This window comes from Hylobates moloch, unplaced genomic scaffold (genome assembly GCF_009828535.3).
Source record: "Hylobates moloch isolate HMO894 unplaced genomic scaffold, HMol_V3 SCAFFOLD_14, whole genome shotgun sequence".
NCBI lineage: Eukaryota > Metazoa > Chordata > Mammalia > Primates > Hylobatidae > Hylobates > Hylobates moloch.
In genome coordinates this window covers 97,808,041-97,821,721 of record NW_026652289.1, presented here as the reverse complement: position 1 = coordinate 97,821,721, position 13,681 = coordinate 97,808,041, and the positions used below count along the sequence as shown (strand labels likewise).

At 36.6% G+C, this 13,681-nt stretch overlaps 1 protein-coding gene across 1 annotated transcript in view; it reads left to right on the top strand.

Moving 5' to 3' along the window:
• WDR72 (WD repeat domain 72) overlaps nucleotides 1-13,681 on the top strand; it is a 214,669-nt gene that overhangs the window by 113,943 nt on the left and 87,045 nt on the right. The window contains exons 14-15 of the mRNA XM_058427210.1: nucleotides 1,632-1,724; nucleotides 5,794-5,873. Of these exons, the coding sequence (XP_058283193.1) occupies nucleotides 1,632-1,724; nucleotides 5,794-5,873 (173 nt within the window). The remainder of the gene's footprint in view (nucleotides 1-1,631; nucleotides 1,725-5,793; nucleotides 5,874-13,681) is intronic.

Genomic DNA, 13,681 nt, shown 5'->3' with positions numbered 1-13,681 from the left:
TAAAAAAATATCATTATTTGCTATATTCAGCTCTTTAACATTCCTTCCTTCTTTCCAGTGGGGGGTAAATATGCAACAATTTCTGGTTTAAAAAACATTTAAGAAAATCTCCCTTTTAATTGTTTGGGATTGGAGTATAATTTGGCAATAAATCTATATGATTTAAAATTCATTAATTCAACAGATACTCAATGTTCTCATAATATGTGCCAGGAAAGACATAGTGTGGGATGTTGAATGAGTTGATAGACAGATAGATAGATAGATACATAATACATACATAAACATATACATACATAGACACATATACATCTTGAAATCCATTATACATGGTGTGAATTAAGTATAAACAAAAACATTTAAATGCTTATGATGATGTATTTTTGTATCATCAGAGAAGGAAAACTTTGAAAATTTCATACCTCAAATTTTACGATTTATTTTATATTTTGGCATATTAAAATAGAATAAAATAGAAGAGGCTATTTAGTAATTCATTTATACATAGTACAGTTTAGTAATAACTGTTGCTTTTGAGTGTTGAGATTACACTAGCTGTGTGGCTTTGGACTAGGCACTTTGCTTTTCTGGGCCTTACTTTCCTCATTTACAAAAAGAGGTGGGTGGTGTAGGTGATTGTCAAATTCTTAAAAGCTTAGGCTGCTAACCAATTTGATTTATTGGTCTAATCATGATCCCACAGAGCAGATGAGGGACTTAGTTGTTTGCCAGAGGTTTTCATTCTAAGTTTATTCCTGATACAGATTACAGGATGGAAATGATGTGTCTGATGTCTGGTGCACTTTAGGGAAGCTTACGGACTTTTGGTATGCCTTTCATTAAATAGCCTTTCAAATGTTGTCACACATTAGTTGACTCTTTAAAGAATTCTTCATTGAAACAAATTATAGAATGAAGGTGTCAGGATGAGACTGCTTCTCTACTGCAGCCACTCCAGATTTGATCTGCTGTCAGAGCCCAGATATTATTTTTTGAGAAATCAAAATAATGTATATTGAATTTGTCACACCAAATCCTTCCAACAAATTTGACCATTTCACAAAGACTTCACTGTGGTTGTGAAGGTTGAGATATCCTTGTATGCTTAACAACTGGGCGCATGATTTAAGTGAATTTTAAGGCAACACCTGCCTACTCACCAGAACATCCCTGGCAGTTTCGGAAGATTCCTATGATTAGAACACTGGCCTAGGGGAAAACCTGCCTTCATAAGGCTCCAGTGGTACCTGAAGAGAATTCTTTGACAGATGTCAACATATTGGGTTTTTTTAATTTGTTGCATTAGTCAGTAGTCATGTGACCTAAAATAGCAAAGCCTTTCTTGTAAACGTAGGTCGCAGATAATTCTGGCAAACTAAGATGTGCAGGTCAATTGGGATTAAGATTTTAGGTCGGAGCCTAAAAAAATAAATAAATAAATAAGATTTTAGGTGGCAGCAAAGTGAGGAAATCAGATTCACAAAAGAAATTGATATGAAACATATTGCTAAAAATAATCTGTGTTCAATTTCCAAATTTGCTAAAGTGGTCATGTACCCATATCTTTGATTTATTTCCTCAAATAATTTTTCATGCTTTTTAGTAACATACTGTCAATCTTTTTTCTAACGGTTCTTTCAGAATGGAATGTGTACATAATAAGGTGAGAAGTGCTGGGAATGACATTTTAAATATGCCAAGCTTCTACAGCTGCTTACGAAATGGTAAGGGAGCTACTGGCACAGATATGATCTGATTTTTTTTTTTCTGTGAAAGGACATAACTAGTCTTTCTATAACTGGTTAGCAATGTCAAAATAAATAACATTTATAAAACATAGATTTTACCTATGTTTGTGATTACACTAGCTGTGTGGCTTTAGGCTAGTCATTTAGCTTTTCTGGGCCTTACTTTCTTCATTTAGAAAATAAGGTGGGTGACATTTATAAAACATTTAAAAACATAGGTTGAACATTTTATCATTTTAAAACATAGACATAACATTTGAACATTTATAAAACATAGATTTCAAATGATCTTTGAAATGCCTAAACATTTGAAACTTTTCAGCAAAGGAAATACTTAGATGTTAAGTATTTTATTGGAAAGTTTATTGCATCAATATCTTTATTACCAAATAAATGATTATATTAGATAATTTTCTTGCCATTTCAGAAGGTTATATTCTCAACTTCAGTGTTTAGATTTCCTCCTGATGCCAAATGGCAAATGTATCTCCCAAACCTGCTTTTCCAAGTTTGGGACATCTCAGTAAATGACACTTCTATCCTTCCAGTCACCAATTGCTCAAGCCAAGAACTTTGTGATTCTTTTTTACTTTCCCTTTCTCTCATACCCCACATCCAATCTGTTGGTAATTGTGTCAGTTCTGCCTTCAGAATGTATCCCAGAATCTGACTGCTTCTCACCCCCTACACCAGCAATTCCGTCCCCCTCAACCCTCCTTTCCCTCACCCTCGCCCCTGTGAGCGTTCATCCTGTCTCGCCTGGATGACCACAGTAGGCTCCTGATCATCTCTCTGCTCCTGTTCTTGGCTCCTGCACTCTGTTCCCAACCAAGCCGCCAGAATGACTTATTCAGAACTAAGTCAGAACCTCACTCTTCTATGTATAACCTTCCGGTGGCTTCTGTTTCGCTCAGAATAAAAGCCATTGTCCTTACTATAGCACGGAAGGCCTTATAGGATCTGGCCGCTCTACCTATGTCATCACATGCATACCCCCATCCAACCTTCTCTCTTAGTGCTCACCCCCTGCTTAACTCATTCCAGCTACCCTAGCCTTTTTACTGTTACCCAAGCATGACAAGCAGGTCTGAGGACCTTTGCATTAGCTGTACCCTTGCCTGTGGTGTTCTCTTTCCCTAGACCTTCATATGGCTCAACCTGCTCACCCTCCACCCGCTACCGTCCATGAAGTCTTGCTCAAGTGCCACTTTATCACTGCAGCAGCACTCCCTACCCCTTTCACTGTCGTACTGTTCTCCATAAGGCTCTTCACTATCTATCTGACATCTGTTACTTTTAAAAATCTCATCTGCCTCCTGCTTCTAAATTGTAAGCTCCATGGAAGTTATGTTTTTGTGACAGTTTTATTCATTGCTGTGTCCCCAGTTCCTAGAACAATATCTAGAAGGAATTAGCAAATAACTTTTGAATTAGTGGATGAGTTAAATTAATGGACAAATTAAAGGATAAATAATGACTAGAAGAATGGTTTTGGAGATAAGATAGATGGCTGAGATTCAAGATCCAGCTCTGCCATTCACTATTTGTGTTCTATTGGGCATGTCTTCTACTTTTTAAAAGCCCTAATTACTACATTTGTAAAATGGGAATGTGATCCCAGATACAGTGCGCATGTTGCCTCCAAAGCTGTGTAGAGTATGTGGTCCATAGGATGGGGTGACCTGAACAACAGTACACAGCGGCCCTCACAGGACTGTTCAAAAGAGTATTTTCAAGTGAGAGTTTATTAATAGCTCCCAATTACCCACTGCTTAGTACGTTCCAATAATTATGTTAATGGGTTTACATATATTATCTCATTTAATGTAAAAACAACCCTGCACAGTAGGAGGCAGCATCTCTGTTTTACCGTTAAAAAAAATGGGACTCAAGGAAGTTAGATGACTCATAGGCAAACAGCTATTTAGCAGAGGGGCCTGCGTTCCAATCCAAATCTGATTCCTAACCCCATTTCCTGTCCGCTGTGTCAGTCCACTTCTCACATTTATGATTAGAGATAATGTTCCCTCTAAATAGCCCCAGTCTGGTTGCCTCCTTTCTCCTTAGATAGTTACTCTTATTAGGGTTAGCTATCCAGTGTTTTTCGTTGTTGTTGTTGTTTGTTTGTTTGTTTGTTTTTTAGCACTGGTAACTGGGAAGGGGATTGGAATTTAAGATATAATATAAATGTTTCTGCAAAGACAGGGGATTGCTAACCAGAATCAAGGAGGTCCCTGTTTTTCCTATGGTTGCCCCAGCAAAAAAGCCTAAGCAACTACTGTTACTATAGAATCATCTGTCTGGAATTTAGGTTGGTATTTGTAGCATTTGAAATTCAGCTAAGGAGTAGGTAAACATGTTTTTCAAAAAAATAATAGGAAGATAGAAGGTTAAAGAAAGGGCGTATTGACTTCATGGTATTAATTTTATAAAGCCAAATCCTGAAGAATAAAATAATACTCTGAGGTGCTCCTTCTAAAACATTGATAGGAGCCAGTATTCACTTCTGGCAGCAGGAATTGACTGAATAATGTTGGTAAGCCTGGGATATTTTCTTTTTATCTTTCCCCCTAAAGTTGCAATTAATTCTTTAACTTGCTGACATTGCCAGGATAAGTTGGCTCTCATTTCTATCACATATTAAAATTTTAACATCACATTAAAGTGTGCTGTGAAGTACCCCATGATGCTAGTAAGTAGTTACAGTTGAGACCAATACTTAGTTTTGATGGTTGAGTCACAAGGTCAACAAAGTGGGAGAGGGAGGAAAAACAGAGATCGAAAGAAAATGTCGTCTTACCTGCTGTGTTCATGAAGAATGGAAAACACGTCACAATTATAATCTCCTGCCATACTTACATGTTTTGTATAGTGTTCTTGGTCATTTTACATTTATATTAAATGCTCTATCAGGAAAAACTAATGTCAATAATTGGTCAGAAGTTTCTTATCTATTACTTTTATGTTCTCAAATTGCATTGTATACAATACCTTTATTACATTTTCCTTGACTGCTAATGTGGTAAATATATATTCATATAGATAGATAGATAGATAGATACCTCATATGTTAATATAAAAATAGGGATTTGATGAAAAGTGTATCAGACAAGTGCTAATTTAAATAGTTGATACCACAATGTCAAACATATATCAGTATGTTAATTTAAGTAGACTATTATAGTAACTTTTCCGTTTGCACAAGCCCTTACCATTCTTCCCTATCTCTCAGGATCTGGCACCTCGATAATAGACTTTAGCCATCAGAAAGCCTTAATTCATCGATTGTTCATTATGATTATATGTACATTTTCAATTAATGAACAGGCACTTATTAAGTACTTTTTTGTGTGGGAAACTGCTGGACACTCTGTGAACCAGTTTACAGAGACCAAGCACTCACTCATTCTTAAAATTTCACACTGAACATTGAGGCAAATAGATAGAAAGGACACTGGAGAGGGCAAACAGAGAAGAAACAATACGTAACAGAATGAGTTAAATTAAAACAGTAGTGCTCTACCTATTGATCAGAGTGGTATAGCTGGGGAAGGACAAATCAAAGGAAGTCTTTTATTTGATTTTACATGTGATAGAAACTAATTCATGGCAAAGTAGAATTTCAGAATTTGCATAAGGAAGGAATTGTAAGATTTGGTGATCTGTCTTGGGTCTTGGGTCAGCAGAAAGAACAAAAACGTGTTGAAGCTGTAAAAATTAATGTGATTTGATGTGAATGTGTGTTAGTATAATTGTTAGAATTACATATAAACGTGTGTGTGTGTGTCTGTGTGTATAAATATACACAAATGGATGTTAACTCTGGCTGTATATGTAAATCATCTGTGGCACTTTTACAAACATTAATGCCTGTCGAACCTCTACCACAGAATCTGTAAAATAAAAATCTCTGGAAGATTGAACCTGGGCATTGTTGTTTATAAAAAACAAAGCTTCCCAGGTGATTCTAATATGCAGCCCATCTTAAGAGCCATTATCCATTTGTAATACTCTCAAGATGTAAATGTGTTCTGTATATTTCTAGGTAAGAATGAATCGCAGGTACCTGAGGCTGACCTTTCACTTTTGAAGCTAATTTCCTGTTGGAGAGACCAGTCTGTGCAGGTATGATACAATTCACATTCATGAAGTTATTAGAAGAGTTCCTTGCTGCTGTGGTTCATGGATACCCCCCTCTATCTGAAAATACAAGTAGTTACTCTTGTCCTCATAAAATGGCCTTTGAACAGGCAAAAAGATGACGGAAAACTCGGACCATAATATAAGCAACGGTACACCATTCACTAGGGGAGCGTGAATGCCCGGGGCTGAGGGAGGGAGGTTCTTGCCATCACAGGTAATTTCTTGCTTATTGAAGCTTCAGTTTGAAGTAGGATTGTCCATCATTTGATTTCAAAATATGCCATACATTTAAGTACCTATGTGTGGGAATTTGATTATGTGAAATTAGAATTTTTTTTAATTTTTGATTTTTGTGGGCACATAGTGGTCATATATATTTATGGGGTACATGAAATATTTTAATACAGGCATGCAATGCCTAATTATCACATCACAGAGAATGGGGTATCCATCACCTCAAGCATTTGTCCTTTGTGTTAGAAATAATCCATTTATACTCTTTTAGTTACTTTAAAAAGTAAAATTAAATTATTGTTTACTATAGTCACCCTGTTGTGCTATCACATAGTAGGTCTTATTCATTCTTTCTAACTTTTTTGGGTGCCTATTAATCATCCCCACCTACCCCTATCCCCACTATCCTTCCCAGCCTCTGCTAACCATTCTTCTACGCTCTACGTCCATGAGTTCAATTGTTTTTATTTATTTATGTATTTATTTATTTATTTTTGAGAAAGGATCTCGCTCTGTCGCCCAGGCTGGAGTGCAGTGGTACAGTAACAGCTCACTGCAGCCTCGTTCTCCCAGGCTCAAGTGATCCTCCCACCTCAGCCTCCCGAGTAGCTGGAATTACAGGCATGCACCACCACAGCTGGCTAATTTTTCTGTATTTTTAAAGAGATGGGGTTTTGCCATGTTGCCCAGGCTGGTCTCAAATTCCTGGGCTCAAGCAATCCGCCCACCTCAGCCTTCCAAAGTGCTAGGATTACAGGTGTGTGCCATGTCACCTGACCTGTTTTGATTTCAAGATTCCACACATAAGTGAAAAGATGCAATATTAGTGTATCTGTGCCTGGCTTATTTCACTTAACATAATGATCTCCAGTTTATCCGTGATGCTGCAAATGACAGGATCTCATTTTCTTTATAACTGAGTAGTGCTTTATTGTGTATGTGTACCATGTTTTCTTTATCCATTTATCTGTTGATGGATACTTAATTGCTTCCAAATACTTAGGTTGCTTCCAAATACTTAGGTTGCTTCCAAATCTTGGCTGTTATAAACACTTCTGCAACAAACATAGGAGTGCAGATTTCTCTTTGATATACGGTTTGCTTTCTTTTGGATTATACTGAGCAGTGGGATTGCTGTATCATATGGTAGATCTATTTTTAGTTTTTTGAGGAACCTCCAAACTGTTCTCCATAGTGGTTGTACTAGTTTACGTTTCCACCAACGGTGGATTTTCTTTTCTCCACATCCTCACTGGCATTTGATATTGCCTGTATTTTGGATATAAGCCATTTTAACTGGGGTGACATGATATTGCATTGTTGCTTTGATTTGCGTTTCTCTGAGGATAAGTGATGTTGAGTACCTTTGCATATGCCTGTTTATTCTTTGTATGTCTTCTTTTGAGAAATGTCTGTTCAATTATTTTGCCCATTTTTTGATTGGATTGTTAGATTTGTCCTATAGAGTCGTTTGAGCTCCTTGTGTATTCTGGGTATTAATCCCTTGTCAGATGGGTAGTTTGCAAATATTTTCTCTCATTCTGTGGATTGTCTCTTGATTTTGTTGATTGTTTCATTTGCTATGCAGAAGCTTTTAAATTTGATGTGATTCCATTTGTCCATTTTTGCATTGGTTGCCAGTGCTTACTCAGGAAATTTTTGCCCAAACCCATGTCCTGGAGATCTCCCCCAATGTTTTCTTGTAGTAGTTTCATAGTTTAGTGTCTTAGATTTAAGTCTTCAATCCATTTTGATTTGACTTTTGTATATGGTAAGAGATAGGGGTCTAGTTTCATTCTTCTGCATAAGGATTTCCCAGCACCATTTATTGAAGAGACTATCTTTTCCCCAGTGTATGTTTTTGGCACTTTTGTCGAAAATGAGTTCACTGTAGGTGTATGGATTTGTTTCTAGGTTCTCTGTTCTCTTCCACTGGTCCATATGTCTACTTTTGAGCCAGTACCATGCTGTTTTGGTTACTATAGTTTTGTAGTTTAATAAATCTTTTTTTTTTTTTAATTCTGAGAGTACCTCATCTATGAGTTGACTTAGAGGACTGGTTTCTTCAATGTCCAATTTGAATCCTTTCTCCTTTAAGGCTCCTTTTGGTCTCAAAATTTTAACAGTACCTTTGTGCATTGTACAATAAATAGTTGTGCATGGATTCAATGAATGTTTACTAGAAGTTTATTCTTTTTCATGAACTTGATACATTACATATCAAATTTGCAAGATTAAAATAGCAGTAAGTCCAATTACAAATGATTATTCTTAGTTATAGGGAAACAAAAAAAGTTAACTCGTAATATACTGTAGAGGGCTGATGCTATAATACTAAATATACACAGTTGGAATGGCTATAAAAACTTGTTATCATGGCCTGCAAGTATGCATGTGATTTTTTTCCCAGCCTGACCACATCTGTCATCATTTGCCACCTCCTATGTTACCTTGATTTAGCCCCAACTGGCTTTCTTTTTATTTCCAGAAGACGTAAAACTCATTTGAACTCAGGATCTTACTGTTCTCTTGGGCTAGAATTCTCATTTCTTCATTAATCATTTAGGTCTTTGCTTAAAAATCTGTCTCCTGAAAGAAGTCTTCTCTTATAACGCCAACTAATATTGCTGCCACATTCTACCCAACCCCACTCATCTAGTCATCATCACATTACCTAGTTTTTTTGCTGTGATTACTTTTAATGAAAATTGTATTATTTGCTGTTTTGCTTGCTTATTCTGTCTTCTCACTGTTACATAAGCTTGCTGAGAGCAGTGACCTTGTTTGTCTCATTTCCCCTCTCTTACCAATGTCCAGAAAAGCAGAAGTGACAGTAGGCAGTCAATACATATTTAATGAATGAATGAGTAGCTATGCAGGCAACCTCTGTAATAATCGGAATACACACAAGTACATGCAACTTTATCAGCACATTAGCAGTCACCCCAAAAAGGTTTATCTATTAAAAGTGAGATTTTTTCCCCAGTAGCCAAAAAATTCCTAAATAGGGAAAAAATTATTAAAAAAGAAGGATTCAACAGAACATTTCTCTTAAATTGTTCTCACTTGAAGATCTTTGATAGTTGTTCATTTGACCTTCAAATAAACTTTGATGTGATTTGGGCATGTTTAGACTAACAGACCTTTAAGGTTCTATGATTCTGTGACAGTATGTGAAATGCTGGCTGTAGACAAAGACTACCAGAGAATTTACCCACTCTACAGAAAGTCCAGCCTTCAAGGTTCTCTTCTCATCTCTGTTACTGGCCTGATGCATGACTCTGGAAGATAGGTTAAACTTCTTGATTATTTGTCTTCCTCATATGTAAAATGGAAATAAGTATTGCTGGCCCTTCAGGAAGAATAGAGACTCTTGCAAGTATCCATTTTACTGCTTCAATAACCGATCCTCAAATTATTATTATTATTATTATTTTTTTTTCTGTCACCCAGGCTGGAGTGCAGTGGCATGATCTCAGCTCACTGCAGTCTCCATCTCCCAGGTTCAAGTGACTCTCTTGCCTCATCCTCCCAAGTAGCTGGGATTACAGGCATGAGCCACCATGCCCGGCTAATTTTTGTATTTTTAGTAGAGACAGAGTCTCACCATGTAGGTCAGGCTGGTCTCGAAATCGTGATCTCAAATGATCCCCCTGCCTTGGCCTCCCAAAGTGCTGGGATTACAGGTGTGAACCACTGCGCCCAGCCATCCTCAAATTATTTATAAAGCCATTCATTTAAGCAGTTAGTTGAATTATGTTAGTTTGATTTTACTTTTTTTTATACTTTTATTTTAAGTTGAGGGGTATAAGTGCAGGTTTGTTTCATAGATAAACTTGTGTCATAAGGGCTTGCTGTACAGATTATTTCATCACTCAGGCATTAAACCTAGTACCCATTAGTAGTTTTTCCTGATCCTCTCTCTCCTCCCACCTTCTGCTCTTCAGTAGTTTGCAGTGTAGGTTGTTCCCCTCTATGTGTTCAAGTGTTGCCATCGTTTAGCTCCCACTTATAAGTGAGAACATGCAGTATTTGGTTTTCTGTTCCTGTGTCAGTTTACTGGAGGATAATGGCCCCCGACTCTATCCATTTCAGTGCAAAGGACATGATCTTGTTTTCTTTTATGGCTGCATAGTATTCCATGGTGTATATGAGCCACATTTTCTTTATCCAGTCTACCATTGATTGATATTTAGGTTTATTCCATGTCTTTGTTATTGTGAATAGATCTGCAGTGAACATACGTGTGCATGTGTCTTTATAATAGAATGATTTATATTCCTTTGGGTATATATCCACTAATGGGATTGCTGGGTTGAATGGTATTTCTGTCTTTAGGTCTTTGAGGAATCACCACACTGTCTTCCACAATGGCTGAACTAATTTACATTCCCACCAACAATGTATAAGCATTCCTTTTCTCCACAGTGTCTCCAGCATCTGTTATTTTTTTATTTTCTAATCTGTAATTTTTTGACTTCAACATTCTGACTGGTGTGAAGTGGTATCTCATTGTGGTTTTGATTTGCATTTCTCTAGTGATGTTAAGCTTTTTTTCATATGATTTTTGGCCACATATATGTCTTCCTTTGAAAAGTGTCTGTTCATTTCCTTTGCCCATGTTTTAATAGAGTTTTTTTTCCTTGTGAATTCGTTTAAGTTCTTTGTAGATTCTGGATGTTAGACCTTTGTCAGATGCATAGTTTGCAAAAATTTTCTCCCATTCTGTAGGTTGCCTGTTTATTGATAGTTTCTTTCGCTGTGCAGAAGCTCTTTAGTTTAATTAGATCCCATTTGCCAATGTTTGCTTTTGTTGCAGTTGCTTTTGGCATCTTTGCCATTAAACCTTTGCCTATGCCTGTGTCCTGAATGGTATTGTTTATGTTGTCTTCCAGGGTTTTTATAATTTTGTGTTTTACATTCAAGTCTTTAATCTATCTTGAGTTAATTTTTGTGTATGGTGTGAGGAAGGGGTCCAGTTTTAATCTTCTGCATGTGGCTAACCAGTTATCCCAGCACCATTTATTAAATAAGGAATCCTTTCCCTATTGCTTGTTTTTGTCAGGTTCGCCAAAGATCAGATAGTTGTAGGTGTGTGATCTTACTTCTGGGTTCTCTATTCAGTTCCATTGGTCTATGTGTTTGTTCTTGTACCAGTACCGTGCTGTTTTGGTTACTGCAGCCCTGTAGCATAGTTTGAAATCAGGTAATGTGATGCCTGCAACTTTGTTCTTTTTGCTTAGGATTTCCCTGGCCATTCGGGCTCTTTTTTGGTTCCATGTGAATTTTAAGATAGTTTTTTCTAGTTCTGTGAAAAAATGACATGAATAGCTTGATATGAATAGCAATGAATCTGTGAATTGCTAGGCAGTATGGCCATTTTAGCGATATTGATTCTTCCTATTCGTGAGCATGGAATGTTTTTCCATTTGTTTGTGTCACCTCTGATTTATTTGAGCCATGGTTTGTTGTTCTCCTTGTAGAGATCCTTCACCTTTCTAGTTGGCTGTATGCCTACGTATTTTATTCTTTTTGTTGCAATTGTGAATGGGAGTTCATTCGTGATTTGGCTCTCAGCTTGACTGTTGTTTATAGGAATGCTAATGATTTTTGCACGTTGATTTTGTATCCTGAGAATTCGCTGAAGTTGCTTAACAGCTTAAGAAGTTTTGGGGCTGAGATGATAGGCTTTTCTAGATAATAGGATCATGACATCTTCAAACAGGGTAGTTTGACTTCCTCTTTTCCTATTTGAATGACCTTTATTGGTTTCCCTTGTGGGATTTCCCTGGCCAGAACTTCCAATACTGTGTTGAATAGGAGTAGTGAGAGAGGGCATCCTTGTCTTGTGCTGATTTTCAAGGGGGAATGGTTCTAGCTTTTGCCTATTCAGTATGATGTTGGCTGTGGTTTTGTCATATATGTCTCTTATTATTTCAAGGTATATTCCTTCAATATCTTCTTTATTGAGAGTTTTTAACATGAAGAGATGTTGAATTTTATTGAAAGCCTTTTCTGCGTCTATTGAGATAATCATGTGGTTTTTGTCTTTAGTTCTGTTTATGTGATGAATCATGTTTATTGATTTGCATATGTTGAACCAAACTTGCATCCCAGGGATGAAGTATATTCGATCATGATGGGTAAGCTTTTTGATATGCTGCTGGATTCGATTTGCCAGTATTTTGTTGAGGATATTTTCATTGATGTTCATCAGGAATACTGACCCGAAATTTTCTTTTTTTGTCATATCTCTGCCAGGTTTTGGTATCACGTTGATGCTGACCTCATAGAATGAGTTAGGGAGGAGTCTTTTCCTTTTCTATTTTTTGAAATAGTTTCAGTAGGAATGGTACCAGCTCTTCTTTGTATATCTCATATAATTCATCTGTGAATCTGTCTGGTCCTGGGCTTTCTTCTGTTGGTAAGCTGTTTATTTAACTGCCTCAATTTCAGAACTCATTATTATTCTGTTCAGGGATTCAGCTTCTTCCTGTTTCAGTCTTCGAGGGTGCATGTGTCCAGGAATTTATCCATTTCTTCTAGATTTTCTAGGTCATGTGCGTATATTACTAGTTTATAATATTCTCCAAGGATTGTATTTCTGTTGGGTCAGTGGTAATATCCCCCTTATCATTTCTGATTGCATTCTTTGAATCTTCTCTCTTTTCTTCTTTATTAGGCTAGCTAGTGATCTGTCTATTTTATCATTTTTTTCTAAAAGCCAGGTCTTGGTTTGTTGATCTTTTGAATAGTTTTCTGTGTCTTTATCGCCTTTAGTTCAGCTCTGATTTTGGTTATTTCTGGTCTTCTGCTAGCTTTAGGATTTTTTTTGCTCTTGATTCTCTAGTTCTTTTAGTTGTGATGTTAGGTTGTTAACATGAGATCTTTCTAGTTTTTTGATCTGGGCATTTAGTGCCATAAATTACTTTTAACCCTGCCTTAGCTTTGTCCCAGAGATTCTGGTATGTTGTATCTTTGTTCTTGGTAGTTTTGAAAATCTTTTTCAATTCTACCTTAATTTCATTTGCCCAAAAGTCATTCAGGAGTAGGTTATTCAATTTCCATGTAGTTGTATGGTTTTGAATGAATTTCTTAGTCTTGAGTTCTAATTTGATTGTGCTGTGGTCCTGGTGACTGTTTGTTATGTTTTCACTTATTTTGCACTTGCTAAGGAGTGCTTTATTTCCAGTTATGATCAATTTTAGAATAGGTGTCCTGTGGTGATGAGAGAAATGTATATTCTGTTGTTTTAGGGTAGAGAGTTCTATAGACATCAGTTCCATTTGATCCAGTGCGGAGTTCGGGTCCTGAATATCTTTGTTAATGTTCTGTCTCAATTATCTGTCTAATATTGTCAGTGGGTGTTAAAGTCTCCCATGATTATTGTGTGGGGATCTAAGTCTCTTTGTAGGTCTCTAAGAACTTGCTTTATGAGTCTGTGTGCTCCTGTGTTGGTTGTATTTATATTTAGGATAGTTAGCTCTTCCTGTTGAATTGAACACTTTACCCTTATGTAATGTCTTTCTTTGTCTTTTTTTATCTTTGTTGGTTTA